Genomic DNA, 22,275 nt, shown 5'->3' on the forward strand with positions numbered 1-22,275 from the left:
ACCCGATGTTGGGATCGCATTTTGGGACCGCGTGTTAATTGAGATCGCATATTGGGATCGCACGTTGAGATCGCATGTTGAGATCGCATGTTGGGATCGCATGTTGGGAACACATATTGAGATGGCATGTTGAGATCGCACGTTGAGATTTATTGCATGTTGTCAACTCACACTGCATGTCAAGAACGCATGCTAACGAGTCGCATTGCAGAATATAATGGCATCTCATGTCCAGTTCGAATATTGGCCGTGACGGCGTTCCGTATAATTGACTACTAGTTTTTAGTACTCGGTTACAAATGCATTAGTAGAGAGCCAATAGCGACAGGCATTGCTAACAGAAATTATCACGTGCATGGACAAACACTAACCAAACGTGTAACATCCTGATTGGAGGATAGAGAGCCGCGGTTTCCTTTGAGTGGCGAATGTCTTTCCGCGGGGGTGACTGGCTGGACAGTCGAGCACGGCAACCGTTAAAAATCCCCGTACATAGTATACATAGTACACCATGGCACCACCGGTTTAGATAGTACATATCAATAGGTTTGCCGACGTAGTCTTTCGACAAAAGCTGTTTTACTGCGCATGTACAGGATATGTCAGTCCGGCTATCTATTGTATGGGCGTGGTCGAGTACGCAATATCAGCCAGTTACAGCGCTTGTACAGGACACGTGGAGGTAGAATATAACTGATAATCCACCCACTGTCATAGCAGCAGAATATACCCTGGGTATATTATAGAGTAAACATCAGCCTCGAACGTCATTGAAGGAGGTACGCTAATTCAATTTCCTATTTTCCGACTAGGCAGCCCAAACTGACCAAGTCCACACCCACAATTCCCACACTGCACCTATTGTTCAAATGGACTTTAAATGCATTTAGTCTATTACAATCTTTTCCCATAATTATCATAATTATCCAAACATAACACAACACACTTAGGGCAGTCACATAACACCTATTACATCTACTAATTACGTCAGCAAGGTTACAAGCACAAACAAGTTATTTATTGCTTGCTGCCCATGTAGAATGTAACGTTGCAATTGAAAAGTGGAAGAGGAGTGCAGGTGTTGCTGCTTCACATGACCTGTCCCATTCTGCAGCATTGCTGGGGTTGTTCTCCTTAATTAAGGATTTTGGCTTCATGCAGTCCACGCCCATACAAAAATTACATATTACATGGCATGTGGTGTTTATGGCATTATCGACACCTAGGCCTCAGGGCTTTTATCTCGTTGATAATCCCGTGAGACCTCGGGTCAATAAATGCCATAAACACCAGCTACCCGTGTCATAATGAATAATACTTAAAGATCCGTTCTTGCGGCTATAACAAATCCGCTGTTGCCACTTGTAGGGTACCGCAAGTCACATGAGTCATCATGAGAACGCTTGTGCTTCTTGTTGTTGCCGCTGCCTCGACTGTCAGGGCTAACTCTTCGCCTCTGGTAAATGTCTCCGTTTATTCTGAGGCTCTGTGCCCGGATTGCGACCGACTCACAGAGGGTGAAATGAACGAAGCGGTCGAAAAGGTACGGCGCTGACGCAGAAACTTTTGATGAGACAAACTAACCACTGTGAGTAACGCTTGTAGATTGGAGAGATCTTTTCGCTTCATTTCGTGCCATGGGGCAATGCCTTGCTAAACCCTGATGGTTCATTCAATTGCCAACACGGTGAAATAGAGTGCGCAATGAACACGTTGGAAGCGTGCGTGCTAAAGTACTATCCAAGCAGGCAAGAATAAACTTTGAATACTAGTTATATGTCATTTACAGATGGTAAAACGTGTGCGATGTTTAGGAGTATGTGGTGGCCGTTCATTGTCTGTTTGGAAGCTCATGGATACTCTCAGACATGGGAAATCGCACAAAAGTGTGCCGAGAAACAAAACATGACGTGGACAGAAGTAAAGAATTGTGCGGAAGGACCAATGGGCAAACTTCTGGAACTGATGTACTATGAAGAGACTGCCTCACTAAACCCACCACACCAGTACACACCATGGGTGTTGGTCAATAACAAGGTCTGTCATTCCTAGAGACTTTTAGTATACAATGTATTTATCTATTTGTATTTTCAGCACATCAAAGAGACACATATTATCAAGAAGATCTGTGCAGCCTATCAAGGAGCAAACAAGCCCAAAGCCTGCATGCATACACAACAGTTTCCACCAATCAATGGATGCTACAAGGAGCCAGTCGAGTAATGCTGAAGATAATTCCAATCAAGTAGCTATAGCTATACGCATCATGCAGCAAGGAACTCTTGTTATCACGTGATCTGATTAGTTCGAATCTCACATATTTTACCACTTTGTCACGTGATTTGATTTAATAGTTTGAATTTCACATATTTACATTTGCTAGTGATGTATTGTGCAGTAAGAAACTCTTGTTAACATCACGTGATCTGACTAATTTGAATCTCTTATTACCATTTTATCACGTGATTTGATTTAATAGTATTTACTAGTGATACATATTGTGCAACAAGAAACTCTTGTTAACATCACGTGATCTGATTAGTTTGAATCTTTATTACCATTTTATTACGTGATTTGATATAATAGTTTGAATTTCACACTTTTGCATTTACTATACACGTATTATGCAGCAACAACTCTTGTTAATATCATGTGATCTGATTAGTTTTAATCTCACATTACCATGTATCACGTGATTTGATTTCATAGTTTGAATCTCACACGTTTGCATTTACTAATAGAAATTAGTATAATATTGTACTGTCATTGCTCTCTGCTGCACCCAATATATTAAATTATAAGAAATCAATCCACAAGTGGTTTGACGTATGATGGCATTTGCCAAAAATGAAATTCTGATCAATTACTTACTACCTTTCCTCTGCAGTTTCCTTTATCAGATTATCGTGATCAAACGCTTTTCTAGCCTTCTTCAATTCCTCGTTCATCATAAGTAGTTCCTAAAGCAAGAAATTTCACGTCAAACGAAACGACTCAGTGCGACTGTCTGCGGAACTCCTCACTTTCACTCGACCATATTTCTTAGCATCTTTTCTGACCAAGAACACGATGTCTTCTACGTGTACACGACCCTTCTTGCCAATGGTAAGAGCTTTGAGTGTCTAATAAAAGAGTAAAATAATGAAAATTGAGGATTAGCCTCTAGCACGTGCAAATTACCATAGCTGTGACGTAATCAACAACTAAATCTTCTAGAAGGTCTACTGACTCCGTGTACGGGCTTGAATCGTCTCCAAATCCGTACATCATACAACGCACTACCATAATACCAAAATATCATTTTATTTAGTAGCGCGTCTGGTCACGTGACGTACACTCCTTCGTGAAGAGGCGTTTTCGCTTAGCTTGGGGCTCTTGAGACGACGCCTGGACACAGTAAATAATATAGTTATCGCAACGTCGTATTCTCCTTCCCTTACATCTTCCCTGTCCGAATCGTCATCCGCCATGTCGCCATTAACCAGAGCTACAATAGCGCGCGTTAGTCAATATTGTATACAGTACACTCATCGTTAGTATGAGCTACTGGGCAAACCTTCCAGCCCCTATCTTGCTCCAAGTTATCTATTCCTTAGATATTAAATCAGTTTTACAAGTTTGTCTCGTTTGCAGGCACTGGTCAAATTTTGCACGCAGTGATGCTGTCTGGCGTCGTCTATTCGCTCGCCGGTGGAAGAAACAGCGAGAAAGCACGCGCAATAAACGTCAGTCGACGTGGATGGACGAATACAAGCACCTACAATCATTCTTCTCATTCCGCCGTCTAAAACTAGAAGTTGACGGCGAGGCTTGGTTTCTGACCTTCTCACGTGACGGAAAGAAAATGGCGGCGTCGACACGCGCCGGCAGCGCCTTTCTGTGGTCAGTAAACAGAGAAAAAACGGACGCCCAAGATTTCTCTGTTGTGTGCAGTTTGGAACAGAGAGTGTCAATAGATAGAGGATATGAATGCTATGTGTGCAGTTTTAGTCCCAACTCTCGCCTCTTGCTGCTGACTGCTGTTGATATTAATGTTGAGGCTACAGTTCACACAGCCGGAACGGCCTTTGTATTCGACAGTATGTCTAGTATGAAACTTATAGGTTATGTGGACAAACTCGTGTTTTATCTAACAACCTCGATGGCCTGGATCGACGATAGTAGTTTTTTTGGATGTCAATGGGACACAATTGAGGAAATCATTAATGTCAATGTGTATTCGCCATTGCCTGTGATGACATTGAGACAACTGTGTTCTTTCGACTGTGGGCCGAGTAAGGCGATTAAGAGTGTCGTTCATATTCGGTTGTACACACTGGATGGAGGGAAACATTATGACCTCGTGGCAATTGTTTGTCCAGATCGACCGGATATGTCTCTACACGTGCTGTGGAGATCTAAGTGGTCGGAGAAATCATTGCCGCCAAAGCTCACATTTGATATTAGTAAATCGGTCGACTTGAATTGTTTAGTGTGTGGGATGGAAATGACACCTTTGTATAAACGGTTGGTCACAGTGTGCACGTCAGTGCTGACGAATACTAATGCATCGATGCGTGATGTTGAAGTGAAAGTGTTTGATCTCGAAACGCTCGCTTGTTTGCAATGCTTGCCGTCGTGCAAGTTGGCCCTTAGGCAATGGCATTTGTTTGTTGGAGTAAACGAGGATTACGTGGCTTGGTAAGTTTCTGTTTTCTTGGCTTGTTGTTTGTGTTGTATTGTGTGATGGTTGGTTGGCTTGTTGCAGTGGCGATGAGTCTGGCGCTGTGATTGTGTGGGATCTTGTTCACGAAATAGTGGTTTGTGAACTGAAAGGACACGAGCAACTTGTAAATGCTGTAGCGTGGCATCCAACGATTTTTGGAGTTATTGCAGCTGCCGGTGATGATCACTCTGTTACACTCTGGCATTCTTGATGTAAACACAGTCACTTTCCTAACAGTTAGTCATTGATATTTATTTGATTTAGTTATTGCCGAGTGTAGTTATATATTTATTTTAGGTGTTTTAGCGTGAATAGTTGATTATTTATATTAAATACATTATTTAGAAAGCAATTTATTTTCGTTGGCTGGTTGATTGATTATTTGTTTTTATTCCTAGCCTTAGGAATCGTTTGGTATTCACTGATCTTCTAGGACCCCGTTAGTAAAAGAAAAAACTCGTGCAAGGAAAAATGTCTAGACACAAATTAATTATTATATAGATTTATTTTCAAAAATTCTATACAGTTATTGGAAAGCAAACTCATCTCCTTTACACGCGCGCGTTACGTCACGTGTCAAATTTCTAAACTAGTGGTTACAGCAACAACAGTAGATGCTGACAAATAGAAAGTCAGAGACTGATGAAGCAACAGGTAAATGTGACAAATGACATTCATTGTACGTGTACGTGTAGACTAATCAGTTTGCGCGTTGGTTGTCTGAAGTGCGAGGCTTCGTCGCTTTACCCGTATTGCACAGTTTGCGATGGCGGGAGAAGAAGACACTGAACTCCGTGATTTAGTTGCTCAAACTTTAGAGTCCAAGGGTGTTCTAGGCAAGATCAGAGTAAACACATTCTCGGAACGGCTATCTCGTACGCTCGAGGCAGCAATTTTGTGTTTCGTTCTCCACAGGCTCAACTGAGAGCTCACGTTTTTCTCGCTTTGGAAGAACAAGAGAATGAGCAGGTTAGTGCGTCCAATTTTTTCTACATTTTTTTGTTTTAGTCTGTGTTCGGTGTCCTCTGAAAGAAGCGTCCGTCTTCTGTCAACGAGGAGTTGTTTTCATTCAGCAACACACGTGAAGGTTACACAGATGTCTGGTTTACTCATACAGTCTAATCAATCCTTGAGCGTATCTACCACTTAGGTCGTCTCGTGATGGGACTCGTCAGAGAATTTCTAGAGTTTTATGAGCTGTCAGCAACGCTGGCTGTATTCGAGCCAGAAGCTGATGTGGTAAGAGCCATCTGTGCACACTTGTTTGTTATATAATTATTTGTAGGACTAAATAATTAAGAACGTTAGTTAATGAATGAGAATTGATTTCTAAATGAAAACTAAGTCTGAAAAAATTGGTCTGTGATCCGACAGCATTCTGCCATTGAGTCTGGTCTCTGCAGCTACAGAGTAGGATGTAACTCTGAATCCGCATGTATAAATGTAGTCAATAGTGATGCCTCCTTTGTTTCCAAATCCTGTGAACGTGGGGAGGGATTCGTTGTACGTTTTGTCTGCCAGTCCACACACATTTCTCATTGGAGTATCTCGATTTAGTATGTGGAATACATCTGAAGTGGATTCACAATTGAAATCTCCCGTCAGAACAGTCGGCTGATTGAGGAACAGTTGGTTGCCACCAACATTTTCTACAAGTTTCCATGCCAGGCAGCGTGCACTCTGTGTCCTTGCTTCCTCTCCTTGATGATCAAAATGTGTATTGTAGAAAAAAAAGTGAGTATCAAGTCCACAAAATTTGAATTTAGCCCACGTGACTATTCTTGGTAGGGAAGAGGAAGGGAATTTTGTGCCCGCTTTATCAGGAGTGTCACTCAACCAAAAAGTCCCGGATAATTTAACTTCCAGTACACGTTTGTCATAAACTATAGGACTGAATTCTCCTCTGTGATGACCGTCTTCCCTCCCGACTCCCACGTAGTGAAAGTTGGATCCCAATCCTTCGAGAATTTCTTTCAGTTGGTGATGCAGAGGTTCCTGTAAACCTATGACGGTCGGCTCGAGAGTATCACGAATGTATTTGACTACATGTTCCCTCCGGTGTGGCCAGGCATCTACTCCATCGTGTGACGTGTCGTAGCGGACGTTGAACGAAGCTACGCGTATTCCTAATGTTGATTCCAACTGTCTTTGAGTCATCGCTGCACTCCCGAGTGGCCCGCAACACGGCGACGGCTGCGCAGCACCGCATACGGGCATGCGGAGGAGTTGATATCTGCCGAACACGGTTGCCCTTGGGGATGGCAGGTGCTCGATTGGATGGTGCCGAATGCGTGAAAGAAGTGCAGGGCGACTTGTTTACATGCTCGGAGTCGTCTTCTCTCGCTCACTGCATCAGCGCAGACGCGCGCATGGGGAAAGGTATTGCAACGGCGTTCAAGAAGAAATTCGGCAGAGTCCATGAAATTCGTTCGCAGGGGCAGAAGCCCGGTGGCGTAGCCGTGTTGAAGTGTGGGGATCGTTTTGTGTACTACTTGGTGACGAAAGAGAAATTTTATCACAAACCTACATATGAAAGTCTGACGTCATCATTAGAAGCAATGCGAGATCACTGTGAAAGAAATGGCGTTAGGGAACTATGTATGCCTCGTATTGGATGTGGCCTTGATAAACTGGAGTGGAGACGTGTGAAAGCTATATTAGGAAAAATGTTTTCGCCCTCAAAAACAGAAGTGAAAATTACTATCTACAATCTATAATGATTATTCATAAGATGAGGCATTTTTAATGTAGTTATTGACAGTTGGTACGGTTTTGTTATAAATGCTGTTTTGGCGTTTTGTATACTTGACATTGTTGAGTTGATCTGTTTCTTTTGAGAATGATATAAAGTACCTGTTCAGTTGTGTTGAAATTAGTCTTTGTATTGTGTTGAGCCAACTTGAAGGATTTTAATTGACTATTCTTGTTTTATTGTAATGTGGCAGTGGCAGATCTGGGTACTTTACCATCCATGGAAAGACCTTTAGAGTAGTGATCGTTTGCTTGGTAATTTTATTACAGAAATTGCTGCACAGAGACAGTGAAACTACACAACAAATCCACAAGTTCTATAGTAGGTGACGGGTCGTCGAGGATTTTGCAAGTGCAAGGGTAGTGCCCAAGCATCCAAATTTGATATTTCCCCATGTTTTCAGTTAACTCTGCTATATGTCTAACTCTAACTTAAAAATTGCAATCGGTCAGTTAATATTAAAATTTCTTTAGTGCAAAAGTGGAAACCTCCTTTACAGAATCCTGGAACCACCATCTTGTGTTACGTTACAAGATGTTTTTGCAGTGAATTATAATAATAAAATCTAAATGTATGAATACTGTTTGCTGTATTTGTATTGCGGTGATCACTGTTTGATGCACAGCGGTTGTGTTACTGTTACAGCTAACAGGAGGTATGAATGTATTTGATACTGACAATCTGGTATTTGAGAAGTCTTTCAAATCAAAATATTGTGAACTTGCGTACTCAGTTTCATCTATAGTCTTTATATGGATGTCTTTTTTAGAGTGTTACTGTTGTAGTATGCCCTGTGCTAATGCATGGACAGATGGTATGAAATTTGTACGTAATACAATTTCGAAAATGTTCAAAGAAGACTGAAGTGCTGTGCTGTTCTCCTTTTAAGATGACCACCTCACTGTACAATATCATTAATACTTCACTGTTTGTCTCTTTTGTTAGGCTGACAAATACAATGGGCGGGCCAGTCTTGCACGAGATCTTGATATTGTTGATGATGATGAACCAGCGAAGCCGCTACTGGATGAAGTTATCAAACGTCTGTCTAAGCCTTCTATACTGAGATCTACAGTTGGGATGTTCACCTCAAATGTAATTTATTAACTACAAGGTTACTAACAGTTTTCTAATATTGTTGTTGTTAGGATCTCAGCTCGCGTCAGATTGCTGAAGCTAGAGAGAAATTTGCCAAATATGACACGGTTGGTTGTAAGACCAGACCAACTTAATTTCCTGATACTCGGATTTTTGACATTGAAAATAACCATGTGACACTTTCATCGTTGACAGTTCCTATTACACTTCCTACAAGCATACAAAGAGGAGACAGACCCGTAGCAAGCTTTTAAAAATGGTCAACATGTGCTAAGAGGGTGTGGTTCAAGACTAACACGAGCTAGAGAGCAGTCTTCTAGCATACTTGTATTGCACAACGGCTTCTTGAATAATTATTCTCATTTACCAACAATTACTGTAGTATGTGGCTATGCAATGACCTTCTACTCCACGCTCCTAGCAATTGAGGCAGGATGCTATAATCTACTTTTGTTCAAACAATAAATATATTAGTTATTTATTCACATGTACTTTCAACCGGAAGTTTCAGGCAATAGTTGACTGGTGGAAGTACAGTTTTTGAAAGGTGGTCTGGCCCAAATCAGATCGACCAGACCGGTTCCTACAGCTATGGAATACTAAAACAAACAATGCATGATAGATACCAAATGAGACAAGGGAAACGTGGAAACAGACATGCTTTTACACCTGTGCAGTCATGGATACTTAATTTTAGTAACTATGTGCCGAACCATAGTGCAAGAGTACTGAGCCTTCCTCCAGCATGCAAATCTCATTGTGTATGTGCGTATCAAAATTTAGGTCAAGCTCGAAACTGGATTGTCGAATTTGAGCATCAAGAAAAATGTATTGGTTGGACCTAACGATGTGTACAATAATAAATAAGTGTATTGTCCAACATGTAGTGTGACAACTGGACAGACCAACAAAACATTTAGTTATGCCGTGGTGTAACACATGGATAGAAACGTAGACAGACAGGTGGTAGAGAGAAACAACAGGTAGAGTGACAGAGACCGACATAAGTATGGCATTTGTCTTTGTAGCCCTACTGCCAGTCTTGAATGTGTTCAATTGTATTAGGATCACAATGGCTTGATCGATAAGGAAGAGCTGCAGCTGCTGTTTCTGGATCTCCTGCCACAGTTCAGTGCCAACATGCTCGATTGCTACATTGGCGATGAATTTGCAGGAGTAGACAGGGATCTCAATGGCAGTACGGATTTATCAGTTTTTGCCTCACCTCAGATTTATTATCAGAACAGTTGTTTAGAAATTGATGTTGATGAGTTTTTGTCAATGTACAGAAAGCTGTTTGTTTCGTGCCAAAGTGTGGTATGAATTGAATAGAAAATGGTGTGTAGACGTTTAGCTTAGTGTTTGCCTTCATCAGGTATGTCATGATGGAATTGGATTGCAGCCTAGAATAACAACAGGAATTGGAGCTGAAGCGCCAAGGGTATATGGATAGATCATTTTATGTAACAACTGTGATGTAGATCTCATGTGTACATTGTTTGTATCATGTTTGTCTCCTTATCTTTTATTGCTTTGTCAAACCATGCCTGCAGACGGTGCTTGTGTGTGTGTGTGTGTGTGTGTGTGTGTGTGTGTGTGTGTGTGTGTGTGTGTGTGTGTGTGTGTGTGTGTGTGTGTGTGTGTGTGTGTGTGTGTGTGTGTGTGTGTGTGTGTGTGTGTGTGTGTGTGTGTGTGTGTGTGTGTGTGTGTGTGTGTGTACATTGTTTGTATCATGTTTGTCTCCTTATCTTTTATTGCTTTGTCAAACCATGCCTGCAGACGGTGCTTGTGTGTGTGTGTGTGTGTGTGTGTGTGTGTGTGTGTGTGTGTGTGTGTGTGTGTGTGTGTGTGTGTGTGTGTGTGTGTGTGTGTGTGTGTGTGTGTGTGTGTGTGTGTGTGTGTGTGTGTGTGTGTGTGTGTGTGTGTGTGTGTGTGTGTGTGTGTGTGTGTGTGTGTGTGTGTGTGTGTGTGTGTGTGTGTGTGTGTGTGTGTGTGTGTGTGTGTGTGTGTGAGGGTACCTGTACATTTCCACAGTTGCAACTCACATTTGGTTGATATACTGAATACGAGTAGCCTACTGTACTATACAGTGATTTGTGTAGGCTGATAGTGGAAAGAATGAACTGACTGAAATAATGAATCGCGTTGGAGACGGCCAGAGTTATGCGTCGACATTCACAACAAAACCAACCAAACAAACAAAGGCAACAACCACTGGTCTCAGCACACTCACAGATGTGCAGAACAACTTGGCCGACTACATGGCTCCATCTCATCTGCAACGAGATCTGCCAGCTGGAGAAGGCCACGGAGAAGATGATGCTAATTCAGTGGGAAGTGCCCACAGCCTCCTTTCACATTCAAGTCAGAGGTCAAACCCACGTGGTAGTGGTGTAGGTAAAGAAGATGGTATAGATGATGTGCTGACAGCCACTCAACGAGGACTACAAGGCCTTGATATTGATAATTATGGGTTGGATGACGACGATGATGATGACGAGCACGGAATGGGAGATGGTGGAAACGACGAAGATCTATTTGCCAAGCCAGCAAATCAAGGTGGCAGTGGAGGCAAGCGATTAACGGGTGCAAGAGGCTTAAGTCTGTCAACAGTCCCTGGACTAGCAGACGAAACTACAAAGGACTTGTTACGGTGAGTAGACACAGTGATGAGTGGCCCCTCCCATTTACGACCACCCAAAAAGGCCTTCAAAATTGGTCGTAAAATGGAGGCGGTCTCTCCCAGAGGTGCACGTGACCACGCCAGAGGTGCATATGTGTCATGCTTACGACTCACGTGACTTCTGCAAGTTTCTACTCACGTGACTTCTGCAAGTTTCTAAGTCAGTGTACTACACTGTAGGGTAGACAGCAACCTCCTTCTCAGACAGATATTTATCATGATCATTACCAGCAAGGTCTATCTCAGTGCCGTCTTCCACATCTTCCAATAGTAGTTGTAAAGGTGCTTCCCGGATGTGTTCACCAATATTGAAAATGCGCAGAGGCCTGGTTGGTCGCTAACAGAGGTACCCCTGACACATTTTAGCGGTCGCTGGTCACTGATAAGAGGTAGCTGCCATACAGATTTGGTTTGTGCACAGCTAATGTGGTTGTGAATAGGGGGGTGATGGTGGTGGTCACAGATGAGAGGGATTGCAGATGAGGGACTACTGTAATGTTATTAGAGCTGTAATTCCGCATCAATTCATAGACTGTATCAGAACATTGCTGGTTATGCAGCTGCCTAAGTTTAGATAAAGACAATAGTGATTACTGTAGTATCCTTAATCTTTGACCAATTGACCAATAATAAATTAATTGAACAAATAACCAATCGACACAAAGTCCAACCTGCACTGATGTCACATAATAATGGTCTAAAGGTATGTGAATCACACACATAAAGTACCAGAGGTCCAACATGTATGCATTCCATTACTCTCTCTAATGCGGTGACACCTTATTAAAGTCTAAGTTGTTAGAGTTAGATTTTTCTATGTGTCTAGTGAGAGAGATATTTTGGCAAGAGCTAACGACCAGCTTGGCATCAGGAAAGATCCTGGTATGTATGCTAACATCACAAAATTTTATCTCATCACAATCAATATGGTTATGATTTAAATAGCGGCAAAAGAGCCACTTTCTCGAAATGCTCTGCCGCCGTTGAGCGGAACAGGCAATCAGATGTCGACACTTTCAGGAGCACCAGCTCTTGGTAGGTTTACAGGATCGTCATTTCGAAGCATGGGTGTGATGGGAGCCGAGATCGGTAAGCTACTCATTTGGTATTTCAACGAGATGCAATCATTACATCAAATTTGTAGGTCAGTCTACGGATGAAGATGTGAAGAGGCTGGCTGATATCAATAGTCAGCTATCAAAGCTAGGAATCAGTGTGTATTTATTGCCTATTGTGAGTATCAGTGAAGTATTATGGTTTGGTCTGTACTAAACATAGGCCTCTCTGGAGACAATGGCTTGGATCAACAAGGAGATGCTGATGCACAAAACTATGATGATGACTTCAATTCTCTGTCTGTTGCATCGATTTATTCCACGATTTGTGTGCAGTATAATAGTGTCTGTTTTCTGTAGTGCTTCACGTCAGAGTGGAAGTGTGAGCATCACAGAATCACTGGATGACATTATTAGTGATGATGGCAACATGTTGGATCAAAAGGTAGGCATGTGAGTTGAAGTAAGGGATTTCTTGTATTACTACAATGTTATCGTGCGTAGCTGGACGATCTGTTGACCAGTGACCACACAATATCTCAAGGCAGCATTGGAGATTGTGACTACATGGAAAGCATAACATCCAACTGACATATTACACCCGAGTATCAAAAGTAGAGTTTACTGCCAGTAACCGTCTCCATGTCTGTGTATGTCAGAGGCTCCAGCCACCATCAATAACATACTCTGTTCCAGTAATAAAGGCTGCCTATAATCAATAAAGTACAAATGGGTTGTTGTTCATATAATATTGTGTAGCCTCAAGCCAGACTCATTTTGTAAGCTGGTATTGTGGACAATCCACAGTACCATATGTCTTCGAATGAACACCGTGGCATTTATTTTTAGTGCTCTTAGATGTGACTTTTAATTTAAAACGTTGCATTGAGCAAGAGGCTCACTTTAATAAAGCGGCTCGGCTAATGTCATCACACACAAATGCCTCTAAGCATGTAGTACTGCTAGCTAATTAGAGGGCATAGCTAAGCCACTTTATTAAAGTCGCAGTCGGGACATTTTCACATTATTATATATTAAGATGAAACACACACACACACACACACACACACACACACACACACACACACACACACACACATGCACACACACACGCACACACACACACGCACACACACACACGCACACACACACACACACACACACACACACACACACGCAAACACACACACACACACACACACACACACACACACACACACACACACACACCATGCAGTCTTTTAGATATTCATTGTAGTAATTAATTAAGGTGCTTGTGTGCTATAGGCCATGAGCTGCATTTCGCCTAGAACTGAAAAGGCATTAAAAATTCTAACCCCCCAGGAATAGTTCTTTGAAAAATCGTGACCCCTGCATAATTGTCCAGAAAATTTTTAATGGCACCCCCCCCCAGTAAAATGCCCCCAGCCAGTTAAGAGTGACCAGCCCCTAAATGGCATGCTGTTATACACTAAAACAGTAATCAATACAACGACAACAACAACAACAACAAGGGTGTCGTTATACCTTAAACTAGGGTTAGTAGTTTCGCCTTTGCCTTGAGAGTGCAAACACTGTATTGACCAATGTTGCTTACTGGTATTCCACACTTGTGGTGAGACTACTATCTGGGTTGTTTAGAAGGAATCAATGAGGACATCATCACAAACACAACTGCAGAGCAAAGCAATTCAAATTTTTAAGTTATCTGAGGCTGGTTGGTTAAATAAATTATTGCTATGGTATGTAAAGTGTGGCGATTATTCTAACCCTATCTCCGCGTGCAACAACAAGGGTGGTGTTAATAGAAGAAATAAGGTGATTGGATCTTGGATAGAGATCGGATACCTTTACAATACATCAGGAGTCTGGCTTGGTATTATCTACAACAGTGACCATACCTCATCAGATGCAAGGAACGTGCATAGAGCTGCAATTTCTTCTGGTTTACCCAGACGACCCATCTTCTGTCTTGCAATGAAGGCATTGTATGCCTGACAAGTAAACAATCTAGCTTGCGATCAATTGCACGTTCAACATATTCACTACCTTTTCGGGGTCTGGCTGTGCTTTTATCCGTTCTTGCAAACTTGGAGTATGAACCGTTCCTTTAGAAGACAAGTATGTTATTAATTATATGTAGAATATAGATCTATAGCTTTAGCACTAAACAACCTGGGCAGATTGAATTGCAACGAATATTTTTCTCTATAAAGTCTACAGCAATGGCTTTAGTGAGGCCAATTACTGCAGCTTTAGTGGTACCATATACAAATCGGTTGGCGGAACCTACATGTTCATATACACAGTCAGAAGTGACAACAGAGTGGTGTACTTGTAATGATATATACATATATATATATATATATATATATATATATATATATATATATATATATATATATATATATATTGATTTAATGATATATATATATATATATATATATATATATATTGATACCTTTTATACTAGAAGCTACTGATGACATGTTGATGATGGAGCCACCACCATTAGCTATCATCTAAATTAATAACAAGACATTTCCATTACATGACTGAAGTGACTCGTACGTTTGATTTCAGTTTACTTTGGGTATCACTTGTTTGCACAGGAAAAACATACTTTTCACGTTGACATTCCATGATATGTCCCAGTCCTTTTCACTACAGTCTAATATGGTCCCATGATGGACAATCCTTGACAAACACAAGACATTTTGTAGGACTGAAATAATAGCCCCTCAGACTTGTGTGTGTGTGTGTGTGTGTGTGTGTGTGTGTGTGTGTGTGTGTGTGTGGTGTGTGTGTGTGTGTGTGTGTGTGTGTGTGTGTGTGTGTGTGTGTGTGTGTGTGTGTGTGTGTGTGTGTGTAACACTGAAAATGCCAAAATGTTAGCTCAATCAGCATGAAACTCTGCACACAGACCAAGTAGGACAACAGTTAAGTCATCTTTTTTGCTGCATGGCTTTCATTGGGTCCCTTTGGGATATTATGGCCATATGAATGTGTATGTGGGCCTGCTCTTCTCATTGAACAATCAGAATGGCTGCCTTACAATGACTATTGTCTGGCATCAGAAAGAGTACAAACATTTGCATGCCCATATGTATATGTATGAGAAAGATGCATCATAATGTGGCATATGTTACTTGAACATATGGCAATAGAACATGGTATTTACCCTGCACAGTTGAAGAGGATATCCAATTTTTCTAATGATGCTACAAGTTTTGTCACAGCCTCGCTATTCGTGACATCAAGTACAGCCACTTGGATTCCTGCACAAGAAATTAATAAATAGATACTTGGCATTTGAGTTTGTTTACACAGCATGCCACCTTCAACATCTTTGAGCTCGGCCAGTTTGGTTTCATTGATGTCAGTTGCTAATACAGACGCTCCTTCAGCAGCAAATCTCTAGCAAATATGATCAATCACTCTCCTAGGCAACAGCTTTAAGGTGCACATCTAGACCTATCGTATGTTTCTGCATCAAATATCTTAATTAATTTATAGTCAGTGATGTCACTTGATAGTAAATTAATTAACAAGGCAAACTGCCAGTTAGATACAATTGCATGAAATCGTCTTACTACCGAACAGCAAAGCGCCATTTAATTAATTTTACTGATGAAGTTGGGCATTATCTAAAAATTAAATCGAGATATTAGTAGTTAGCAAAGAATTTAGAATCACTTGCATGCGCATCTACACTATGTCGACTTCAAAATCTGAGTATGCGGGGCTTTCTCTCGTTTCTCGTACCTACAAACTAAGAGCGCATGCTAGTCGAGTCTGCATTCTAGATGTGTGAAAGACAGACTAACTCTGGCTGTTGCCTCTCCGATGCCTTGAGCAGCTGCAGTAACAAGTGCAAACTTGCCGGCAAGCTTGCCTTCTCCCGTTCGACGCTTCTTAGCTGGAGGATCTAATTCCATGCTACACGCTCCTAGCAAATTTAGACAATCCGGGACCCAAAGAAATATAGTCATACAAACTCGTTGATATTTTCAGTACAGTCTCAACAGAAATTGCTCTCTTTGTTGCTTGGGAGTTCGTTTGACCGAGTGATTGTTGCAGATGGCTTTGGACATGGGCTTGTACCGTATTAGCCCGCTTAGAAGGGCAGGGGCTCTTATTAGAACATTTGGTACTGCAGTACCAGGTATGTGCCTTTACAGTGTGGTTAGGGAATAGCTATAGGGTAGAAGGCTAGAAAGCCATGTAATTCCATGCGATAGTTAATTGACTCTACTGTCAAAGATTTGGCATGGTCGTGAACAGTACACTCTAGTATATGTAGTGCACGTGGTGACAACAAACAGGGAAAAGAGAACTCTGGCAGTATGTATTTATCAGTTTTTCCAATCGAGACAAAGTCCAATCTGCACAAGGTAGTTGCAGTCATGTTTATGTAATGGGTTCAAGGGCATATACGTTTGTGGATCACATCTACATACAAAGTATCAGAGGTCCAACATGTGTGCATGGAGCATATAAGAGTCTATTTACTCTCTCTAATGCTGTGTTATCATAGTCTTAGGTTGATAGAGTTTGATTTGTATGTGAGAGATTTTGGCAAGAGCTAGCTCCTGCATGAATTCGTAGATTCTTTCATTAATTGCAAGCTGTACAGAAATTGGTTCCTCTCCATCATTTAGCTTCCTCATTTCAATTCAAGCGTACAATGAAGTCGCAACGCATGTGCTACTGTTAATCTACATTTAATGTTTATGCAGGCCTCAGCTGACACCAACTAAGTGAATTCTAGTTGTAAAAATGCTAGCCCATGGTACCCATGGCCTGATACCTACATGTTGTTGGTATGCGGGCATATGATAGTATCACCCAGCTTGAATGGGGGTATGCGCGCATGTGTAACTAGCCTTGTGGCCGGTCTCGTTGCGTTTTTTCGTAAGACTGGTCAGGAGGCTAGGAACTAATGCTAGCTGTATGGGCTGATTCAACAAGCTCAGTAATACCTGTAGTAGTGTAGCAGGTGGGGAAACTAAAATGCAACAATAAATAATTATTTATGTCAGTTACCCTTTAGGCGGTTCTATGGCAGGGTATTATTAGTCTCGCGTAGCCAGACCCTTCCCCGCATTGTCATCCAGTCTAGAGATGGTGATGTGAGTAGCCTGGCTGATATTAACAGGTCAGTTATAAGGATAGAAATCTGTGTGTTTAGTGCCTGTTGTGAGTCTTGATGAAGTAAGTAGACTATGGTTTTGGTCTGTACCAAAATAGGCCGGCCTGTCTGGAGACAATGACAATGGCTTGAATAAAAAAAGGAGATGCTGGTGCATACAACTAAGATGATAACTTTAATTGACCTGAGACACACATGCGCTAGAGGTACAGTAGTGTGTCAGTAGACAGACAGATGAACAGCCAGCCAATAGGAATGCAGTGCACGTGCTCATTGTTATCACTCGTGTTAATTAGTGTGCTACATGTCGCCAATCCGCCTCACTTGCCAGTTAATGTCCCCAGCTCCCTTCTCAAGCTCTTGAATGTTAGTTAGTAGGCACCAGCACGTGTGCAGCAGCTGTTCCCTAGCTTAAGCTAGCAGCCAAGGGTTTAGCTCTTTAGTGCTTCTTCATTCTCTGTCGCATTGTTCTGTTCAAGTTGTTGTGGTGTCTTTTTTTATCTCTTTTAGTGTAGTGTTTCACAAAAGGAAGTATGGGGGCATTCCAGAATCACTGGATGACATTATCAGTGACAATGGCAATGCATTGGATCAATAGGTAGGCATGAAAGTTGAACTAAGGTACTCCTGTATTTCAGCGGAGTTGTCCTGACTAGCTGGATGATCTGCTGACCAGTGACCACACAATGTCTTGAGATAGTGACAGTATTGGAATTGTGACGACATGGAAAGCACACCATCCAACTGACTTGCCACATCTACATATATAATCAAAAGTAGAACTCATTGGCAAACTTTCAATGTAACATTCTCGATGTCTGTGAATGTCATAGAGTCCAGCCACCATCAATAACATACTCTGTCCCAGTGATAAAGGCTGCCTGAAAACAACGTAAGAATGTATTTACATAAATTTGTAGCCTTGAGCCAGACTCATTTTGCTACCATGTTTTTGGACAATCCAATTAATCGAATCTCACACAAAGATCAGATAACATTACAGTGTATTTTGAGTCTGGCTCAGTGTTACCCATACAACATAACAGTGGGGTGGTTACCTCATCAGATGCAAGGAACGTGCATAAAGCTGCAATTTCTTCTGTTTTACCCAGACGACCCATCTTCTGCCTTGCAATGAACGCATTGTATGCCTGAAAAGTAAATATTCTTGCTTGCGATCAATTGCACGTTCAACATATTCACTACCTTTTCGGGGTCTGGCTGTGCATTTACATGTTCATGCAAACTTGGAGTATCAACCGTTCCTTTAGAAGACGAGTATGTTATTAATTATATGTAGAATATAGATCCATAGCTTTAGCACTGAACAACCTGGGCAGATGGCATTGCAACGAATATTTTTCTCTATAAAGTCAATAGCAATGGCTTTAGTGAGGCCAATTACTGCAGCTTTAGTCGTACCATATACAAATCGGTTGGCGGCACCTATATGTTCATATACGCACACAGAAGTGACAACAGAGTGGTGTACTTGGTAATGATATATATTGGTACCTTTGATACTAGAAATTACTGATGCCATGTTCACGATGGATCCACCACCATTAGCCATCATCTAAAATAAAAAAAAAGATTTCCATTACAGTACTAAAGTGACTCGTAGGTTTGATTTTAGTTTACTTTGGGTATGACTTGTTTGCACAGGAAAAACATACTTTTCACATTGACATTCCATGATGTGTCCCAGTCCTTTTCACTGCAGTGTAATATGTTCCCATCATGGACAATCCTTGACAATTAAACAAAACATTTTGTAGGATTGAAATCCCCCTCTTTAGACTTTGTGCGTGTGTGCGTGCGTGCGTGTGTGTGTGTGTGTGTGTGTGTGTGTGTGCATGTGCATGTGTGTGTGTGTGTGTGTGTGTGTGTGTGTGTGTGTGTGTGTGTGTGTGTGAGTGTGTGTGTGTGTGTGTGTGTGTGTGTGCGTGTGTGTGTGTGTGTGTGTGTGTGTGTGTGTGTGTGTGTGTGTGTGTGTGTGTGTGTGTGGTGCTGTAGCTCAATTGGTTAGAGAGTGCATTTGGAGAATGAAACATTCGGGACCTTGCAGGATTACAAGTTCAAGTCACAGTGATGGCGAATTATGGCATAATTTCCTTAAGCAAGAAACTTACACACAATTGCTTCTCTCAACTCTGGAGTATAAATGAGTATCTGGTGATTGACTGGGGTCATGCAGCAGACGGGTACTTCTGGGCCTTGGTGTCCAGTCCCAGAGCTGCGCCATAGTCAGTGCCTGGATGACTCTGGCAAGCTCCAGGTGGATTGTAGCGCTGGCTCTAACCCTCCACGTAGCACATGGAGGCCCTGTCTCTAGAGGCAGGGAAAGCTACCTTCACAACCAACCCTAAGGTCAACGTCGAATGACGTGAAGGGCTTAGCATTTGTCCATTTGCAACACTGAAAATGCCAAAATTGCTAGCTCAATCAGCATGAAACTCTGCACACGGAGCAATTTAGTTAACCCTTGTAGAACAACAGTTGAGTCGGTTTTTCGCTGCATGCACATGGCTTTAATTGGGTCCCTTTTGGGGTTTTACGGCCATATGAATGTGTGTGTATGCAGATGGATCTTCTCACTGAATGATCAGAATCACTGCCTTACAACAACTGTTGTCTGGCATCAGCAAGAGTACCAACATATGCATGGCCATAACTACATGTACAAGAAAAATGCATCATAATCAGGCATGTCACCTAAACATACGACTATAGGAAATGGTATTTACCCTGCACAGTTGAAGAGAATATCCAAGTTTTGTAATGACGCCACCAGTTTTGTCACAGCCTCGCTATTCGAGACATCAAGTACAGCCACTCGAATTCCTGCACACAAATTAATAGATACTTGGCATTCGAGTTGTTTACACAGCATGCCACCTTCAACATCTTTGAGCTCAGCCAGTTTGGTTTCATTAATGTCAGTTGCTAATACAGACGCCCCTTCAGCAGCAAACATCTAGCAAATATGATCAATCTCTCTTCTAAGCAATAGCTTTCTGGTGTGCACATCAGAGTGGAATATATGGCAAAAAATTTTGTCAGACATTGTGCTCTCTAGCAAAAGTGGTTGACCTGACATTTTAAGTTTTATGCATTCACTCTTATTTGATTTCACAATCCTATAAGTGAGTCACTTAATTTAGTCTATAATTGGATTTGTCTAGATGTTTCTGTCGCTCGTTGCATAATTCTCTACCATTCATGCAATAACTAATACGCCTTAACCACTCATGTACGTATGTCTGATCAAAGCAAAATTGTGGTCGGTCATGAACACCACTTGGTCGGTCAATGACCGATGACCGGTCGTTATATTCCACTCTGCACATACATATTATGAATGTATGTTCCTGTGCATCAAATATCTTCATAGTCAAGTGATGTAACTGGTTAGTAATTTCACAATGCAAACTGCCAGATACATATTTTTGATAAAATTACTTGAAATCGTTCTAAAACTGAACAACAATACATTGCCATTAATATATAATTAACTTATCATGTTGGGCACTAGACACTATTACTAGTAAGGTTTCTTAATAGTTTAATTATTTTATTTAATTCATTAGTATTAATTTATACTATTAGTAGCAATTAAATATTCTATTTAATTTATTACTAGTAAATTATTAATAGTTTAATTTAATTATTTAATTTAGTTCATAATATTAATTTAAAGTATTAGTAACAATTCAATTTATTAATAGTAAATTATTAATAATTTTATTTAATTTTTAATTTAATTAATTCATGGTATAAATTTAAACTATTAGTAGCAATTTAATTTATTAGTAGTAAATTATTAGTAGTTTAATCGCTAGCAAAGAAGTTAGGATCACCAACATAGACTAACTCTGGCTGTTGCCTCTCCGATGCCTTGAGCAGCTGCAGTAACAAGCGCAAACTTGCCGGCAAGCTTGCCTTCGCCCATTCGACGCTTCTTTGTTGGAGCATTTAATTCCATGATTAATGATAACGTACGAGCACTACAGCTACGCTGGCTGTCAGATTGAAACTCGGCAATAGGCAATCCGGGAATCCAAGAATTAGGGTAAGGATAATTGGGAACGCCTACACGTACTTCCGCCTGTGTCTCAAGTTCTTTACTGAAAACGAATCTCACTGCACCTAACGAACCATAGCGTTGAAGCTTGATCTTCACTCTACACCCTCTAAGCAGCTGGCACGCTAGCGATCTACCGTGTTGACACAAGAGCTGCTAACGAGTGGGAGGTTCACATTACTGATATCTACGAGGCGTGTCCTAATTGGGAACAGTTCGTTTCTCCTTGACTAAGCCTTCCAAGAGAATTATAAGACTGTGATCCAGTAGTCTAATATCTTCTGTGTCATCAGAATTTTTCCAGGCATTGGAAACTTTTGGTCTTCCCTACTACGATCTTATCTAGCGCGTGCCTAAAGTAGGTCTGCTGTGTGAAAGGAAGAGAAATGACTGTCACCAATTGGGCTTGACGTGAAAGGGTCGCAGGAAAGGGTCTTACTTTTACATAATTGTGGCAAATCAATTGCAATTTCTTACAGAAACGGCATATCCATGTGAGTGAATGTGGTCAATTCCGTCCTAGAATGGCATCCTCTTGTGTAAATGATTGTCCGACGTGTAGTTCAGCTTTGCAAACGTCCATACATACAATAATTTATGACTACAGCTCATACAGTAGCGTAACTTATCTATTAGTTGCTCCTCCTACCAATAGATCTATACTCCAAGCGCATAGAACCCTAGACGGTCTAAGGCAAGTGTGCAAGAGGTCTTTCGTCTTGTTTTGAAGTAGCGCCAAACGTTCC

At 41.3% G+C, this 22,275-nt stretch overlaps 6 protein-coding genes across 7 annotated transcripts; 4 read left to right on the forward strand and 2 right to left on the reverse strand.

Annotated features, from left to right (window-relative positions):
• Positions 1–1,393: 1,393 nt before the first annotated feature.
• LOC134187171 (uncharacterized) lies at positions 1,394–2,605 on the forward strand. The gene is made up of 4 exons (XM_062655287.1): positions 1,394–1,543; positions 1,606–1,748; positions 1,815–2,037; positions 2,095–2,605. The coding sequence occupies exons 1-4, from the start codon at positions 1,394–1,396 to the stop codon at positions 2,221–2,223; spliced, it is 645 nt and encodes a 214-aa protein (XP_062511271.1). The 3' UTR covers positions 2,224–2,605.
• Positions 2,606–2,709: 104 nt separating this feature from the next.
• Positions 2,710–3,494, reverse strand: LOC134187023 (transcription initiation factor TFIID subunit 13-like). The gene is made up of 5 exons (XM_062655135.1): positions 3,441–3,494; positions 3,336–3,387; positions 3,181–3,278; positions 3,024–3,122; positions 2,710–2,960 (listed from the first exon to the last, which is right to left on the reverse strand). Exons 1-5 carry the CDS (start codon positions 3,468–3,470, stop codon positions 2,871–2,873), a joined length of 369 nt encoding a protein of 122 aa, XP_062511119.1. The 5' UTR covers positions 3,471–3,494; the 3' UTR covers positions 2,710–2,870.
• Positions 3,495–3,511: 17 nt separating this feature from the next.
• Positions 3,512–5,171, forward strand: LOC134187024 (uncharacterized). Of its 2 annotated transcripts, XM_062655137.1 has the most exons (3): positions 3,512–4,680; positions 4,748–4,917; positions 5,104–5,171. In XM_062655137.1, exons 1-2 carry the CDS (start codon positions 3,539–3,541, stop codon positions 4,914–4,916), a joined length of 1,311 nt encoding a protein of 436 aa, XP_062511121.1. In that variant the 5' UTR covers positions 3,512–3,538; the 3' UTR covers position 4,917; positions 5,104–5,171. The 2 variants fall into 2 exon arrangements, with proteins under 2 accessions (XP_062511121.1, XP_062511120.1); XM_062655136.1 differs by lacking the exon at positions 5,104–5,171 and having other exon boundaries at positions 4,748–5,051.
• A 264-nt stretch (positions 5,172–5,435) lies between these two features.
• On the forward strand, positions 5,436–12,937 carry LOC134187456 (uncharacterized). The gene is made up of 16 exons (XM_062655572.1): positions 5,436–5,552; positions 5,621–5,674; positions 5,738–5,792; positions 5,856–5,944; positions 8,403–8,552; positions 8,606–8,662; positions 9,621–9,753; positions 9,811–9,872; positions 9,931–9,996; positions 10,658–11,208; positions 12,065–12,120; positions 12,184–12,327; positions 12,383–12,451; positions 12,517–12,592; positions 12,654–12,738; positions 12,798–12,937. The coding sequence occupies exons 1-16, from the start codon at positions 5,472–5,474 to the stop codon at positions 12,882–12,884; spliced, it is 1,815 nt and encodes a 604-aa protein (XP_062511556.1). The 5' UTR covers positions 5,436–5,471; the 3' UTR covers positions 12,885–12,937.
• Positions 6,501–7,612, forward strand: LOC134187458 (ADP-ribose glycohydrolase OARD1-like). The gene has a single exon (XM_062655573.1). It carries the CDS (start codon positions 6,835–6,837, stop codon positions 7,420–7,422), a length of 588 nt encoding a protein of 195 aa, XP_062511557.1. The 5' UTR covers positions 6,501–6,834; the 3' UTR covers positions 7,423–7,612.
• Positions 12,831–21,505, reverse strand: LOC134187172 (uncharacterized). Its single transcript, XM_062655288.1, has 19 exons — positions 21,320–21,505; positions 20,344–20,422; positions 20,193–20,289; positions 19,087–19,195; positions 18,961–19,021; positions 18,778–18,891; positions 18,652–18,710; positions 18,504–18,596; positions 18,275–18,326; positions 18,099–18,203; positions 16,121–16,290; positions 15,632–15,710; positions 15,475–15,571; positions 14,882–14,990; positions 14,755–14,815; positions 14,469–14,582; positions 14,343–14,401; positions 14,195–14,287; positions 12,831–13,002 (listed from the first exon to the last, which is right to left on the reverse strand). The coding sequence occupies exons 1-19, from the start codon at positions 21,428–21,430 to the stop codon at positions 12,949–12,951; spliced, it is 1,716 nt and encodes a 571-aa protein (XP_062511272.1). The 5' UTR covers positions 21,431–21,505; the 3' UTR covers positions 12,831–12,948.
• Positions 21,506–22,275: the final 770 nt, after the last annotated feature.

This window comes from Corticium candelabrum, chromosome 11, assembly GCF_963422355.1.
Source record: "Corticium candelabrum chromosome 11, ooCorCand1.1, whole genome shotgun sequence".
Taxonomy (NCBI): domain Eukaryota; kingdom Metazoa; phylum Porifera; class Homoscleromorpha; order Homosclerophorida; family Plakinidae; genus Corticium; species Corticium candelabrum.

What these genes read in the sequence shown, in the direction of transcription:
- LOC134187171 (XM_062655287.1), top strand. Translation starts at nt 1,394, where the DNA reads ATGAGAACGCTTGTGCTTCTTGTTGTTGCCGCTGCCTCGACTGTCAGG. An exon ending in TGAACGAAGCGGTCGAAAAG is followed by an intron (nt 1,544 to 1,605) that starts GTACGGCGCTGA and finishes TAACGCTTGTAG; the next exon opens with ATTGGAGAGATCTTTTCGCT. An exon ending in GGGTGTTGGTCAATAACAAG is followed by an intron (nt 2,038 to 2,094) that starts GTCTGTCATTCC and finishes TTGTATTTTCAG; the next exon opens with CACATCAAAGAGACACATAT.
- LOC134187024 (XM_062655137.1), top strand. Translation starts at nt 3,539, where the DNA reads ATGAGCTACTGGGCAAACCTTCCAGCCCCTATCTTGCTCCAAGTTATC. An exon ending in AACGAGGATTACGTGGCTTG is followed by an intron (nt 4,681 to 4,747) that starts GTAAGTTTCTGT and finishes GGCTTGTTGCAG; the next exon opens with TGGCGATGAGTCTGGCGCTG.
- LOC134187023 (XM_062655135.1), bottom strand. Translation starts at nt 3,470, where the DNA reads ATGGCGGATGACGATTCGGACAGGGAAGAT. An exon ending in TTGATTACGTCACAGCTATG is followed by an intron (nt 3,123 to 3,180) that starts GTAATTTGCACG and finishes CTCTTTTATTAG; the next exon opens with ACACTCAAAGCTCTTACCAT. An exon ending in AGAAATATGGTCGAGTGAAA is followed by an intron (nt 2,961 to 3,023) that starts GTGAGGAGTTCC and finishes TTCTTGCTTTAG; the next exon opens with GAACTACTTATGATGAACGA.
- LOC134187172 (XM_062655288.1), bottom strand. Translation starts at nt 21,430, where the DNA reads ATGGAATTAAATGCTCCAACAAAGAAGCGTCGAATGGGCGAAGGCAAG. An exon ending in AGTAATTTCTAGTATCAAAG is followed by an intron (nt 18,892 to 18,960) that starts GTACCAATATAT and finishes ATGAACATATAG; the next exon opens with GTGCCGCCAACCGATTTGTA. An exon ending in GTCAGCAGATCATCCAGCTA is followed by an intron (nt 16,291 to 18,098) that starts GTCAGGACAACT and finishes AATATCAACGAG; the next exon opens with TTTGTATGACTATATTTCTT.
- LOC134187456 (XM_062655572.1), top strand. Translation starts at nt 5,472, where the DNA reads ATGGCGGGAGAAGAAGACACTGAACTCCGTGATTTAGTTGCTCAAACT. An exon ending in TTGGGATGTTCACCTCAAAT is followed by an intron (nt 8,553 to 8,605) that starts GTAATTTATTAA and finishes TGTTGTTGTTAG; the next exon opens with GATCTCAGCTCGCGTCAGAT. An exon ending in AATTTGCCAAATATGACACG is followed by an intron (nt 8,663 to 9,620) that starts GTTGGTTGTAAG and finishes CAATTGTATTAG; the next exon opens with GATCACAATGGCTTGATCGA.
- LOC134187458 (XM_062655573.1), top strand. Translation starts at nt 6,835, where the DNA reads ATGTTGATTCCAACTGTCTTTGAGTCATCGCTGCACTCCCGAGTGGCC.